Raw genomic sequence first — 15,647 nt, 5'->3', positions numbered from 1 at the left:
GGACGAGGATGAATTAGAAGACATTGCACTTCACCTGCCCAAGGCACAGGACAGACTGACTCATGCTCTAGTGTAGTAGCAGGAGTCTGTCACCACCCTTTGGAGACAAGATAAAGTTGTGGCAACAAGTGCAGTTATATCCAACACCTGGTGTCCCTGATCCCTAAACTTTGCATCAGACATAACCATTCCCTGGTGGGTAGGGGTTAATCAAGGCGTCTTCTCCATAACACCACACTGGAATGCAACCATGAGCCCAGGCAAGAAGTCCCTCAAGTGGCCATCCCCACTGCAGTAATCCCTGATCTCTTAAAACTTTTTCATGACTCCTTCATCGCTGGACACCCTAGTAAAGACTGATGTTTGAGCCAAGCTTGCCTCCAATGTTTATGGTTAACCATGTACCACGACTTTCATGACTATACTGGTGCTTCTCACTCATGTGCCTCTCACAGAGGAAATGCCAATGGTTCATCTTGTCCTACCCTGTTCCCTCCCAACCATTTGACACAGTCACAGTTGATCTAAAGTTGTCTCAAACCTCCAATGGGAACCAGTACCTCTTTGTCCACATGGACCACTTTTCCCATTTCCCCATCCTTTTTCCCTTGCAGAACAAATCAGCCAAGGCTTTTGCGCAATGTTTTGTCAATAATGTAATGTGTCCCTTTACCACCACAAGGATCCTTATTTCAGACAATGGCAGAAAATTTAACAACGAGCTTCTCTCAGGGATATGCAGTACCTTTAATGTCAACAAGTGCAACATTGTAGCCTACCATCCTAGTTCCAAAGGCATAGCTGAATGCCAGAACAGGAAAATCCTTACATCATCTGACACTTCTGTGCAGAAGACCAGGCTTGCTGGGACAAACACATCCCCATGGTTGTGGTTGCCCTCAACTGAGCTATGAACAAGTCCATCTCTGAGGATCCTCACTTCCTTCTTTTTGGTATGGACAGGCGTCTCCCATATGACCTTCTTTCCTCTCCTCCTTCTCCTGTCTACAACTTCGACGACTATGTGACAGTCAGAGTAGCTGCATCCCAGTCACTTTTTAAGGGAATTCGCAACTCACTTCCCTTGTCAAAGAAGGAGATGCTTCGTTATCACAACAAGTCAGCAAAAGAAGTGCAGCTAATGGACGGGGACACTGTTCATTCAGTCAACCAAACCCCTCACCTGTAAACTTTCCCTCCAAATTTGAAGGCTCATACCTTGTCCTCTGACATAAGAAGGGCAACAAAGTCAAAGTTTTGCATCTTCAGTCAGGGGAGGAGTAGACTCTAGCACCAGTCGAGCAGGGCAGTACTCCCAAGGTGGATGGAAAGCTGATGACAGGAAGAGCTGGAGCACCCATTTCATCAGCCCTCGGGACTAGGTCCCGACCATCCCCTGTCACAATAACTTTGTAAGTTCTTTGTAGTGATGTTTTGTAGATCAGTTATACATTATATTAGACTTGTGGACGAGCGGTTGTTATACGTGAGTAGCTTTGTAAGTAGATAATCTTGGTTCCCTTTTGTCATGCAATGACAGGAGAGGTAAAATATAGTATGGGACTATTTTTATTTGTCTTGGAAATATTAACAAAGTCTCTCACACACGAGTGAAGTATAGAGTTCCTCGAGCTAACCTCCCTGTCTCGCTATATCTCTCTCTCTCTCTCTCTTCCACCCTTTCGCCCATGTTGCTAGCCTCCTTCTCCCTACTACCTGCCGGTTCTATGGCCTGTCTCCTTCTGAGCTCTGCTTCCTAAATTCTGGTGTAGCAGGGGTCGTGTCATGTGTGTTACACTGTTGTTGGAATGTTCTAGAAACCTGTGTGTGAGTATGTGTGTATGTGTGTGCATGGTCACTAGGCATTGTTCGTATGCTATCTCGCTGACACATTACCTATATCATCCCCTGACTTGCTACTTCCTGTGTATTGTCAGCATTTCCTCAGTTACACTTGCAAGATCATTTCCCGTTCCCAGGCTTGCCTGGAGCTCTGCCCATCTATCTATTTATCTATCTATCTATCATGATTTGTAATTATAATATGGAGTCCTGACACCCCCTCTGCTGAACTTTTTCAGTGTCTCAGTAACACAGACAGTAGGTCAGCATGCTCTCCAATACAAATTTCTCTAACTATCAACACCAAACTACATGCACAGTACACAGTACACACTACTGGCAGCTCAACACATGGCCTTGGAGTCCCCAAGGGGGAGGGGACCATAAATACCCACACCTTCTGCCCCTCTCCTGGTGGCGATTCGAGCTGCCTGGATCCATTGTCAGACTCTCTTCTTCTTCATTTCTGCAACATTCACGGCCTTTCCTCTAACTTTCGCTCTGTTGAGCACCACCTCTCCTTCTCTAAACCTCACCTTCTTTTTCTTACTGAGACTCAGCTGTCTCAGGCAACTGATAGCAGACCCTTTTCTGTATCCTCCTACTTTCTCTATATTAATTTTAAAGCCAAAGGTGGCTGTTGTGTATATATACGCAACAAGTTATCTTGCTCTCGTATTCCTGAACTCGATTCTTCTGAATTCTCTACACTCTGGTTTCGGCATTCCCGTCATTCTCTGACTGAATATATCTGCGCTGTTTACTTATCTCCTAATTCTACTGACTATCAAACATTCTTTGACTATCATATTTCTACGATGGAACGCATTCTATCCATTTCTCCTTTCTCTGAAATCTCCATTTTAGGAGATTTCAATGTTCACCACCACCTTTGGCTCTCCTCTCCTTTCACGGATCCACCTGGTGAACAAGCCTACACCTTTTCTATCCTTAATGATCTAGAGCAGCTTGTACAGCACCCTACCTGTATCCCTGACTGCCTTAGAGAGAGATCCAACTTATTTAATCTCTTCCTAACAACTAATCCTTCTGATTACATTGTTAATCTTTTCTCTCCGTTGGGCTCCTCCGATCACAACCTTATCACCTTAACCTGTCTTATTGCTCCAGTACTGCCTGTGGACCCTCCAAAGAAACGTCATCTGTGGCACTTTGGAGCTGTGGATTGGGAGGACCTGAGGCAGTACGTCTTTAATTTTCCCTGGAATGATTATTGCTTCCATGACCGGGAGCCATCTGAGTGTACCTTGCGCATTACAGAGGTTATTCTCTCAGGCATGGAAGGATACATTCCTTTCTCATATCCTTTGACTAATGCAAGAAAGCCTTGGTTTAATCACACTTGTTCTAATGCTGTCCACAACAAGAAGAGGACCTATAAAAGGTACTGGGGCCAACCCACTCCTGAATCACATCTTTTATACGTTTCTGCCCAGAATCGTGCTAAGTCTGTTCTTCACTCTGCTAAAAATAATTTCATCCGTACTAAATGCTCTCAACTCTCCAACTCGAACTCTTCCCACTCCTTCTGGCACCTTGCCAAAAACCTTTCTAACAACTTTACCTTATCATCCTTCCCTCCTCTTTTCTACTCTGATGGCTCTGTACCTCTTTCATCTGCTGATAAAGCAGATCTCTTCGTTCAGACTTTCTCCTCCAGTTTCACCTTAGACGATTCCAGTGCTCTTCCTCCATCACTTCCCTCCCTCTGACTTCCTCATGGCTGACATTAAAATTTCTTCACATGATGTATTTTCTGTCATCACAGGCCTCAGTACTAACAAGGCATATGGGCCTGATGGAGTCCCTCCTGTTGTTCTCAAGAACTGTGCTTCTGTTCTTACACCCTGCCTAGACAAACTCTTTCCCCTTTGTACATTAACTTGTACCTTTCCTTCTTGGTGGAAGTTTGCTCTCATTCAGCCAGTCCCAAAGAAGGGTGACCATTCCCAACCCTCTAACTATTGTCCAATTGCTTTAACATCCTGTATCTCAAAAGTTTTCTAGTCAATTCTTAATAGAAAAATTTTAAAGCATTTTTCCTATCACAACCTTCTTTCTGATCGTCAGTATAGGTTCCGTCAGGGACGCTCCACTGGCAATCTTCTCACCTACCTTTCAGACTCCTGGGCATCCTCCTCTCGGGACTTTGGCAAAAGCTTTGCCATTGCATTAACATATCAAAGGCTTTCGATCGAGTCTGGCATAAATCTTTAATTTCCAAACTGCCCTCTTACGGTTTCTATCCTTCTATCTGTGCCTTTATCTCTAGCTTCCTTCCTGGTCGTTCTATAGCCACTGTTGTAGATGGCCCATCGTTCTTCTCCTAGATCTATTAACGGTGGTGTTCCATAGGGCTCAGTCCTATCATCAACGCTCTTCCTTTTATTCATCAATGAACTTCTAAGCTGTACATCTAACCCTATCCACTTATACGTTCATGACTCCACCCTTCACCTTTCCATTCGGTTCCCGCAACGTCCATCTCAGCAGTTACTTCAGCAAACAAGGGATGAAGCTATGGCACACCTAATGTCTGACTTGGCTCGTATCTCTGAGTGGGGTAAAAATAATCTTGTTTTTAATGAATCAAAGACTCAGTTTTTACACCTATCAACCTGTAAAATCTTTCACAGGTATACCCACTAATGTTTAATAATATTCAGCTTAATCCTGCGTCATCCTTGAACATGCTTGGGCTTTCATTCACTAGGGACTTATCTTGGAAAGATCATATTGCATCTCTTGTGAAATCTGTTTTCAAGAGATTAGGTGTGCTAAGCTGACTCTGTTCCTTCTTTACCCTTGCACAAATGTTGACTCTATACAGGGGTTTTATCCTCTCCTGTGTAGAGTACGACTCTCATGTGTGGTGAGGCTCCCCACACACAGCTCTTCTCAACAGAGTGGAGTCAAAGGCTTTCCCTCTCATTAACTCTCCTCTTCTTACTGACTCCCTTCAACCTCTGTCTCTTTGCCGCACTGTTGCATGTTTATCTCTTTTCTATTGCTACTTCAATGGTCACTGCTCCTCTGACCTGTTTGCATGCATTCCTCCACCTCTACGACGGGCGTGTAGCACTTGTCTAGCAGCAAGCTCTCATCTCTTTTCTTTCTAATTCTCTAATGCAAGAGTTAACCATTACTTCCAGTCCTTCATTTATGCAACAGGTCAACTGTGGAACTGTCTCCCTCTGTCTGTATTTCCTGCTTCCTATGGTCTCCAGTCTTTCAAACACAGTGTAACTAGGCATCTCGAGATGATCGGATCTTGAATATTGCTCTGTCTTGTATTCTCACGGCCTTTGGTTCCTTCTTCCTCATATAAAAACAAACATAGACCACCTTAAGAAAGTTTCCAGTGACTTGGATGTAGAGACACCCCCGGCAGAGTCAGTTCCCCCCTACCCCAACTACCCCTGACATTACCCTTCTTCACTCTTACAACCTAAGAACCCACGTCACCCTATAGGCCGGCAATAGTCAAGCAATGTGCTGCGGTACATTAATGTGCCACAAAGGATTTGTAGGTGAGTCACGGGAGTTTCAATAGCATTTGGATACGTTTTGACATCACTGGTAAGTGTGTGCGAGACAGCAGGATTAACTGTTGCCGAATAACTGTCGCCAAAGAGGATGAGCTGACTGATATCAGAAACGACAGAGGACTGAAACTGAAGCACCTGTCAACAGATATGGCTTCATTCTGGTTGTCCCTTCGAGAGGAATATCCCATCATTACAAAGAAGGCAAATGAAGCACTTCTTCCCTTTTCATAATCGTATCTGTGTGAAGCTGGCTTTTCTGCTATCAACACAATGAAAAACAAGAATAGGTCACGGCTTCAAACACTGGAGGAGGACTTGAGGGTATGCCTGTCAACAGTTCGACCTCGGACAAGGAACATCATGAGACAACACCAAGCACAGGTTTCCTACTGATAATTTTGTGGAAGCAAAGGCTTTTTTTTTTTTTTTTTTTTTTACTCATGTTTGTATTTGAATACAATCTATATCTGAAAGTCTCGTATTATTTTTTAATGAATGGCATCTTTTTCAATTATATCTCGTTCAATGTGTAGTAAAAACAGATATGCACAAAACTTCAAGTTCTTTTGAAAACCGTGATCAACAACATACTTTTGCCAATAAGATTATTTAATTATTAGTTTTTTTTTTAATTATGAACACATTATCATTCATTTTCTTTTAACCCGCCCCATCCCGACCACTTTTCCACCATTGACTCCCCTCAATCACGACCATTTTTGGAAAATTTTTTTTTTTTGGCTCAAACCTTCACTTTTGGTAAGAAACATCAAAAATTCATAGAGGTTTAAAATACTCGATACAGGTAGGAGTACCTCTTTACCTTACTGGGTTTTCTAACAGGCTGGCACCAAAGAAAACGAGTTCTATGAGAGGATAACTATTTCACACCACTCATAAACAGTATTTATTTATTTACTTAGTACGAATTTATATGTAGTACAAGAGTATATTGGTTTTCAAGCAGTAATATAGGCATTATAAGCATTGTTTCACTCACTAACTCATCACCATACCTGACCTTTTTTTGCCACATTACCTGATCATCATTTCTGACTGTTTCTTCCTCTAATGCTATGTAAACTTTGTCCTCCATATTGTCATTGATTGGGAAATCACTCTGGCCCTGAATTTCGTACCGTGGCATGACATGGCTTTATTGGCCAGGTCACTGATAACAGGTGAACTGCTGAGACAATGGCGTGCAGGAGGGGGGAGGAGGTCATGCTGGGTAAGGCATTGTCCCTGCCTGGCATCTTGTAGAGGAAGGTGTCACATGTATACGTACCAAAAATCACTCGCGAAAATTGAAAATTGTGCAAATTAGAGACCTTGCAATTGATTCGGGTTTATGTATGTCGACGGGATTGGCAGTGACAAAACGTGTGGACGTTAAAGAACGTCGATGGGATGCCACGGGTTAAATGATCAAATTTATCCTAAAATACTGATGGTGTGCCTCGACCATTTTAGTGCCTGGCTCACTGTGCCGTGAGATGAAAAGCGTTTAAAATCACTGTTATAGGCATTATGTTATGAGACAGTATGAAATATATATAGACACAATATAACTACATAATACTAGGTACATGATGTCTGGTAGAGGAAGGGAAGAGTAAATATCCCTTTAAACCCAGACTGCCAAATATACCAGACATAGGATGAACTCACAAGTTACGTTATGAAAAAGTTTATTCATGTGACGGAAGCACCAAAGACACTTAAACACGCACGTACGCCCACACACGTCTGCTAAGCCGGAAGTCAGATAGGATATGTAGCTAGAAATCAGATGTGAGAGTCAGAGATCCACAGAGAGCCAAAGAGAAGAGAGAGAAGGAGGCTGGGGGAAGTCAGAGAAAGCAGATCAATAGGAGATTTTGGGAGAGTTGTCATAATCACAGTCATTGGTCACATTACTCTGTTCTTCAAGTATTTTACTAATAGACAGGTATTGCCAGAATCGTATATTACCTTCAATGCTACAAATATTCCCATTTCAAAAGTATTGAAATTCTCGGTGTCTCGCTTAACATTGCTCTCAGCTGGACCTCTCATGTCAGATCACTTGCTTCAACCGTCTCAAAGAAACTTCAATTATTGTACAGAGTCCCTAACTTCTTCACTGATGAGCAGTTAGCAATAAGTAATCCCCATACTATCCGGACGCCCACTTTCCGGACATCCCCACTTACCGGATATTTTGGTCTCGGGATCCAATATTCCCAAAATGGGCCAAAAATCGCAAAAAATTCGAGAAAAATCCGACTTTTTCCCCCCTGTAATTTGAACTCGGCACGCGCAGCGTGGACCAGCTGTGTTTTGGTGCATAGTTCCACTGCCGTCTGCTAGAGCGCCCCTGCATCCTCCCCATTTACTGCCAGTCTCTTGTTGTGAGTGCACACTCGTGATCATGGCCGTCCACGTGCTCACTTTTGTGGTGGTGCCCTACCTGCTGCAGGCTCTGCTGCTGCTCTCCTGCCTCTTGTTATAGTCTGACAAATCTAAACGTAGGGTTTTGGTGGAGTCACCCCCTCCCTGCACTGTTGCCACGTTTCCGAGCTGACCTCTCCATCAGCGATGACCTTGACACTGTTTCCCTCTTGTGATCTCCGTTTTTCTAATACCCCCTATACCCCTGCCACCAGCACCCCCTATACCCCTACCCCCAACAACACCCCCATCAACAACACCCGCTATACCTCCACCACCAACACCTCCTATAAATATAGACCCCCTCCATCAACACCTGTATAATAATTAGCCGTTGATAATTGCTATGCTATTTTATTGAGAGCATACATTCTACCCTATTGCTCAAACTCCCTAATCTTACAATCCCATCTGTCTTAATCCTTCCCACTGCCTTCGTTCCTAAATCCCTTAATTGATCTATTTTTAACCTAAGTGTCCCCACACCTTTTAAACCATTTACCTCTCTGTCACTATTCTCCACCATATGTATCAACTTGTATTATATTGTGTATAGAACTTTCATACTGTATGCTGTACTACTGTATAATGTATAAGAATACCCACTGTTTAGTGGAAATAAAGTTTTATTATTATTATTATTATTATTTCTCTCTCTCTCTCTCTCTCTCTCTCTCTCTCTCTCTCTCTCTCTCTCTCGCTAGATTTTGTTATGTGTCATCCATGGTTTTTTACTTCCATTTTTACGTATGAATTATAATTTTGACTTTATTTCCGCACCACCCTTGAGGTAAAAGTCACGGCGCGTTTTTTTTATAGAGGTTTCCCCAATAGGCCTAAATCCTGTAGGGGGTTGGTGACCTCCCATAGCGTACACACAAACACGTGTTGCGTGAGTGCTGCCACCCCAGAGCTGTTTGATATATTTATTTTAATTATGAAAGGATCGCCTCTTCCCACTTTTATCCCTTCAAATTTGCTTGCAATTATACTTGCTAAATTAATTAGCAATGTTAGAAGTGTTGGGGAAGTAAATAATAATTAGAATATTTTTAGAGCAACACCGCCAAATTTTTATGCCACGTTTCTCTATTATCGTATAATATAGTATGCAGAATAGTTTTATTCTTCCTTGATACATGTCAGCACTTTCATTACAGTTATATTAGTATGAGTTATGTTTATGTATCATTCCTACTACACAAACCACAGGCGTTATACATCGTAGGGTTAGGAAACATGGCAATAGTGTAGGCAGTGGCAGACTCCACCCAAACCCTATGTTTAGATTTGTCAGACTATAGTGTGTGTGATGATGGCCCTGCGCCTGAGAAGAGGAAGAGAGTGGTTTTGACTCTGGAGAAGAAGAGGGAGATATTGGACAAGGTGTACGCGGGATGGTCAACCTCACGCATCCTTCGTGAATTAAACCTGGCCCGATCTACTTTGTTTGATATCAAGAGATCCTGCGACAAACTCAAGCAGTACACGGCTGACTTCTCGTTGAAGAGCAAACGCAATGTGGAGAGGAAGATGATGTTTACTCCCCGTTATGCAGAAGTCGACTGCTTCACGTTGATTTGGTATCGACAGCAACGTGCTGCAGGTGTGCTGGTGCATGGCACGGAGCTGAAGGCTGCTGCTGAGAAGTTTGCAAGGCTTCACAACACCTCAGACATCAAAGCATCTGAGGGTTGGCTCTTCGTGTTCAAGTTATGACATGCCCTTACCAACCGTAAGGCCCATGGCGAAGCTTTGGACGCCAGCGAGGATGGAGTAGAGGAGTTTCGGCACAAGGTGAAGCGCTTGATTGACAGGGAGGGCCTCACTCTTGGTCAAGTCTACAATGCTGACGAAACTGGTTTATTCTATCGCTCTTTGCCAACGAACACTCTAGCCGAGGAGACGGAGAAGCGTGTACCTGACCGCAAGCACTCCAAGCAATGGATATTTGCTTTGTGTTGTGCCAATGCTAACGGCATGCACCGGTATAAGCCCGTTATTGTTGGCCTTGCAAAGCAGCCTCGGTGTTTTCATGGAGTGATGGATGTCCTTCCTGTCGCTTGGTACCATTCTTTGAAGGCATGGTTCACTGCACACATCTTCAAAGACTGGTTCCACCGCCATTTCGTCAAGGAGGTCATCCATTACCAGACAGAGAAACTGGGAATCCCGCACGACCAGGTAATGGACCTCTTTCTCCTCGACAATGCACCTGCTCACCCATGCGATAAAGACTTGGTGGCTGTTTCTGCCACCTAATACGACTGCTCTCATCAAACCAATGGACCAAGGAATGATCGTGGCAATGAAGAGGCTGTACCAATGGAAGTTTTGGACGAGATGATGGTTGTTCTCGAGGACGAGGACGAGTGCAGGGAGGGACAGAACATGCGAGGACAGTTGGAAAACCTTCGCTGCTACAACATCAAGTCTGCCACCTACAACTGGGCCAGTGCATGGAAAGAAGTCCTTGTTAGGCTCTAGAATATGGTTGGTCTCATCTGCTTCTCGGAATGGATGTGGAGCACGATTTCCTAGGTTTTGATGTGGATGACTTCCATGCATGGCTATGTGCGCATGTCCACAATGTTGATGTGGACGAAGTACGTGAGTGGTTGGATGACGACGAGGGCAATCTTGAGTATCAGACCATGTCTGATATGGAGATCGCATCTTCAGTTGCAGGTGTCAGTACCCAGCTTGAAGATTCCGATGAGGACGGCGACGATAATGCGGACTCCTCTGAGTGTTCCACTACTCCAGCCATCCCCAAGCTGAGTGCACTCCAGGAACACATAGAGCTCGTTCTCAACTACGTGGAACACCTGGACTGCGACAGGGAGATGGGGCCATTGGGACTTTTGGAGGAAGTGCACGCTTTCAGGCAGCGTATCATTAATCGCCAAAATTGTCGTTCCTTGTGTCAATCAACCATTGACAGCTTTTTCAGACCCGTGACCCCCGATGTGCCCAGCCCTGGCTCCACTCCATTGCCTCCCCAAGACAGGCCCTCATCCTCCAAGCCACAGCGTAGCACATATGGCATGGTGGAGTCACCACTGGACGTGAGATTGCGCCTGTCTTCAGAGTTGTCTGCAGTGGGCAGTCCATCACCACGACCCAGCGACGCACCCCTAGGCCACCTGCATCAGCTACTCTCAGACTCTGACAGTGATTAAACGGCAAGAACTCTCCACTAGACCACACGAGAATTTACAGTGTTGTGCAGTAAAGAAAAAAGTGCATTGTATTAAGAAATTAGAATTGTGAGTGGAAAGACTAAAGTGCAGAGTGCAACACTGATTTTATTGATGTTCAATGGAGCGCAAATTAGACTAGAGTGTATAATGTTAAGCAAATGGATTTATGAGTGCAAAGACTTAAGTGCAGAGTGCAACACTTATTTCATTACGGTGCAATGGAGAGCAAGTAAGACTAGGGTGTGCAGTCTTAAAACAATGGAATTCTGAGTGCAAATGACTAAGTTCAGTGCGAGACTTCATCTACAGTGTACTGCAGGTGCTTCAGGTACTCCTTATTACTGTCAGAGTCTGAGAGGAGGTGGGTTATTCATTGAGATGGCCAGGGACTTGTTGTAAGTACCCAGAATGTTTCATATTGTACTGTATTTTCCATACTTACCTCTAAAACCTCATTTCACTCTTTTATGTCCCTTATTGGTGTGAATAGGGTCCTAGGTGATATGCATGTGCAGTAGGGAGGTGTTTTTCTGAGTTAGGCTAGGTTAGGATCCATAAGTATCAGTACAGGAGCCAGGGACTTGTTGTAAGTACCCAGAATGTTTAATATTGTATAAACTCACCTCTAACACCTCATTCACTGGTTCTTTTTTTTTAAATCAGTCTTTTATGTCCCTTATTGGTGTGATTGGGGTCTTAAATACCTGCTATGCAAGTCCAGAGGGAGTTGTATAGGTGTTTTTCTGAGTCAGGGTAGGTTAGGGTCCATAAGTACAAGTTCAGGAGGCTATGGCCCACTATCCGGACGGGACCACTTTCCGGACATGCCTTTGGCTCTATTACAATGGATAGTGGGGGGATTACTGTAATTTATGAGTCATGTGTGCTCTCAGCTTGAATACTGCTCACCCTTGTGGAATGGATGTGGAGAGGTTGCATTAAAACAACTAGAGAAAATTCAGAACAAAGCTGTTAGAATTATTAATAACCCTGCTATTACTTATAAGCTACCTCCCCTACAGGTAAGAAGGAATGTTCCCTCCCTTGCGTTATTTTACAGATATTTTTATAGCAAATGCTCAGATGAAGTTGCTTCCATTGTGCCACCTCTCCATGCCTTCCATTGTGCTACATGGGCATCTGGCAGCGCTCATGACTGGAATGTCACTCAGCCATACTGCAGAACTTCTGCCTATCAGAATTCTTTCATTCCCCGAACTGCATCTCTCTGGAACTCGCTTCCCCAGAGCTGTTTCCCTCCAAACTTCAACCCACAGCTGTTCAAGTCTAACTGTTGCAGATATTTTATGAACAGAGGACACCAATAATCTGGTGCATGGATTTTTTTTATTCATTTGTTTTTCCTTCCTCTGTTCTGTTATTTAAAAAAAGGTATTATGACTGTGTAACAATAAACTCCGTAATCCCAGCATATCTTTACTTCACCTACACTTACGATACCATTAGGGCAGAGAGAGAGAGAGAGAGAGAGAGAGAGAGAGAGAGACCAGCCACAAGTTCGCGCCATACGAGGCCACACACCTTTATACTGGTGGTGCTTCGACGATCTACAACTACGATCAATCTCCCTGTTGTCAACCCCCTCTAGTTGTTACTTGTAGCCAGCCCTGCCACAAGAGTCCACCTACGCCAATGTCAATGTCGTAGATTGTACAATTTTTTGCGATTCTCTTTAGGATGTCATGTACCTTTGTGCCTTGTTCTGTGTCCTTCAGGCACACGATTTCTTTTGTTTCTCAGGTATCTTATGTTCTTGCCAGAAGTGTTACAAGCTGAGTTCAGCTCGTTGGTAGCGACCGAGCATTAGTAAGTCACGTATGATGTCAGAATTATTATAGTAATACTCGCGTAAATGTGCGACTTTGGTGTGGCCCGCACCTGTGTACAATGGTGCCACGTTTTCCCAACTTGCGATGTGAAACGGAAGCTATTTATGTACACACAACAAAAAAACTATCGTTACACCTTCTGTGCGATATAAAATGACACACGAATGAAGGTTTTTGATAACAGCCTCCTCCATTGGTATCCCTGCGTGTGTTTGTTGCATATTTATTATAAGCTATATCCATTGCTTTTCCCATGCATATTTCTACCTCATCCTATTTGGCAACTCACCCACTGTCAGGCTTACCAACCCTAGTAAGACAGCCAGGTTGTTCAGTGTGTACAAGGCATCACAAATACGATAAATTCAGATGAATAAAACTTACACTTGTGTATTTTGATGGATGAATCAACAGTAATCTTAGTATGCATAAAATATTTATACAGTAACACAGAAACATGGCATACATATTGTACAGTGTTGCTAAAAGAAATTGTAGTCACTTTTAATGGTTTTTAGTGTAGTTTTAGGGTGGGTAATAATATCAAAGTTATGGATATAAGATAATGAGCCTGAAAAAAGAAGAAATATGCCAATATCCAGTGTAAAAGAAATAATTCATATAATTCTTGTGAGTGGCAACACTAACACGCCCAATCTGGCCCAAGGTAAAGTACATACCTCCATAGACCCAAGCATAGCTTGTACAGGTGTTGCTAGGGAAAAATGCGCACATTTACTGGCTTTTACCGTAATTTTAAGGGCGAGGAATAATCACATTTATAATCATAAGCTAATATGTAGGACCAAATAGTAGGCATATGCCAATACCAAAGTAAAAAAAAAAAACATTATTCACACACGAGCGGCAACACTTCCACATCAAGTCGGTGGCCTTGACAGCATAGCTTCCTGGTGGTGACCTCGTGTCATTTCCTTTATGCCCTGTGCACAGACAGCATGGCAGCTCAATCAGCCCATTCCTCGCATTTACACAGCCAGGCTAAAGAAATTGTCTTCAATGTAAGGCAGTATTTTCAGGAGAAGGAGAAGGGAGTAGTTCTTCATGGCCTATCAAAGGTCGTCTCTCGTACAGCTGCAGCAACGAAGATTAGTGAGAGATCAGTTGAAAAAATCTCTAAAGATGCAAGAGAGAATGAGGAGATTCAATGTCCCAAGTTTAAGTCGCCCAAGAAAAGGAAACGTGTAGCACCAATGACCGATTTCTTTGATAGCTTTAATGAAGGCGTGCTACGAAGAACAGTTCTGAGTTTTTATGAGAAGAAGGAAATCCCCACACTTGAAAAAAATTATGCAGAAATTAAGACCAATCTTTCGTATCCTGGCAGCCGTGACACATTAAGAAGAGTTCTTAAGAAAATCGGTTTTCGTTATGCAAATGTTGATGGATGGAGATTCCTAATGGAAAGAGATGATATAACGTATGCACGATGCATTTTCTTGAAAGAAATGAAGGAGCTTAGAAGTTCAGGCCAAACCATTTTCTACTTAGACGAGACATGGATCAATCAAAATTACTCTGTCCAAATGCTGGGTAGACAGCAATGCAAACAAGGCCGCGGGAGTGAGGGTGCCCACAGGGAAGGGTTCCCGCTTGATTTTGCTGCACGCAGGAACCAAAGATGGATTTGTTCCTGGAGCAACCCTTGTGTTCCAAGCAAAGAATGTAGAAGACTATCATGAACAGATGAATGCGGACACCTTTAAAAAGTGGTTTAAGAATCAAATGTTACCCAACATTCCATCATCTTCTGTTATAGTGATGGATAATGCATCCTATCACTCCAGAAAAACAGAGAAACCACCAACTACTGCAACCAAGAAAGCGGAGATCCGAGAATGGCTGGAGAAGAAGGGTGTTACAGTGCCAGACTGTCTCCTCAAAACGCAACTCCTGCACCCTGTGACTCGCCACATCGCAGCTGCAGGTACAAACTACATCATCGATAAGACGGCCTCAGAACATGGACATAGGGTTGTACGGCTACCCCCTTACCACTGCCAATATAACCCAATCGAGCTAATTTGGGCACAGGTTAAAGGCTACGTGTCAAAGAGAAATACGTTCAGAATTGCAGATCTGAAGCCACTCATCCATGAGTCACTCGACAACGTCATGGCAGACAACTGGAAGAATGCTGTGAGGCACGCAGAAAAACTGCAAGAGGGTGATGAAAAGAGAGACGTGGTGATTGACCATTACATCGATTCTTTCACTATCACTCTCACATCTTCTGATGAGGATACATCATAACTCTTCTATCCTCTTTTTCACACTTTTCTCCCTCATGTTTCTCTTCCTTCTTTTTCTTCTGTTTTTCTGCCTTCTGTGAGAGATAGAGGAATAGGCCTATTGGGGACACCTCTTAAAAAAAAGCGCGCCAAGACAAATACCTCAAGGGTGGTGTGGAAATGATGTCAGATTTACAATATATACAATATTATGTAAAAGAAAATATCCAGAATGTCTCTTGCAATAAGAGAGAGAGAGAGAGAGAGAGAGAGAGAGAGAGAGAGAGAGAGGCAGGCAGGAGAGGGGTAAGGTTGAATGCATTGTCGGCATGACGGGGGGTGGTGGTGGTGGAGGCATTGTCAGGCTGAGAGAGAGATGGAGGAAGGGGAAAGAGAATGAATGAATGAAAATCAATCATAGTACTGCAATAACGGGTCATCTGTCGCTGTATACAAAAAATTATAAATATCACTAAATATAACAAAACCAAATTAACA

The 15,647-nt window shown here is 43.4% G+C and overlaps 1 protein-coding gene across 1 annotated transcript; it reads left to right on the top strand.

The window, feature by feature from the left end:
* Positions 1-250: 250 nt before the first annotated feature.
* LOC145416228 (uncharacterized) lies at positions 251-15,171 on the top strand. The gene is made up of 3 exons (XM_080285236.1): positions 251-260; positions 10,554-10,736; positions 14,531-15,171. Exons 1-3 carry the CDS (start codon positions 251-253, stop codon positions 15,169-15,171), a joined length of 834 nt encoding a protein of 277 aa, XP_080141362.1.
* The last annotated feature ends 476 nt before the right edge of the window (positions 15,172-15,647 follow it).

The sequence above is a fragment of the Coenobita brevimanus genome, chromosome 105 (assembly GCF_032717465.1).
Source record: "Coenobita brevimanus isolate Jiangsu-jjx chromosome 105, ASM3271746v2, whole genome shotgun sequence".
Classification (NCBI taxonomy): Eukaryota; Metazoa; Arthropoda; class Malacostraca; order Decapoda; family Coenobitidae; genus Coenobita; species Coenobita brevimanus.
This window is presented reverse-complemented; position numbering and strand designations above follow the sequence as displayed.

Coding starts and splice junctions, on each gene's coding strand:
- LOC145416228 (XM_080285236.1), top strand. Junction 10,737..14,530: donor AGTGCACGCTTTCAGGCAGC/GTATCATTAATC, acceptor TGCTGCACGCAG/GAACCAAAGATGGATTTGTT.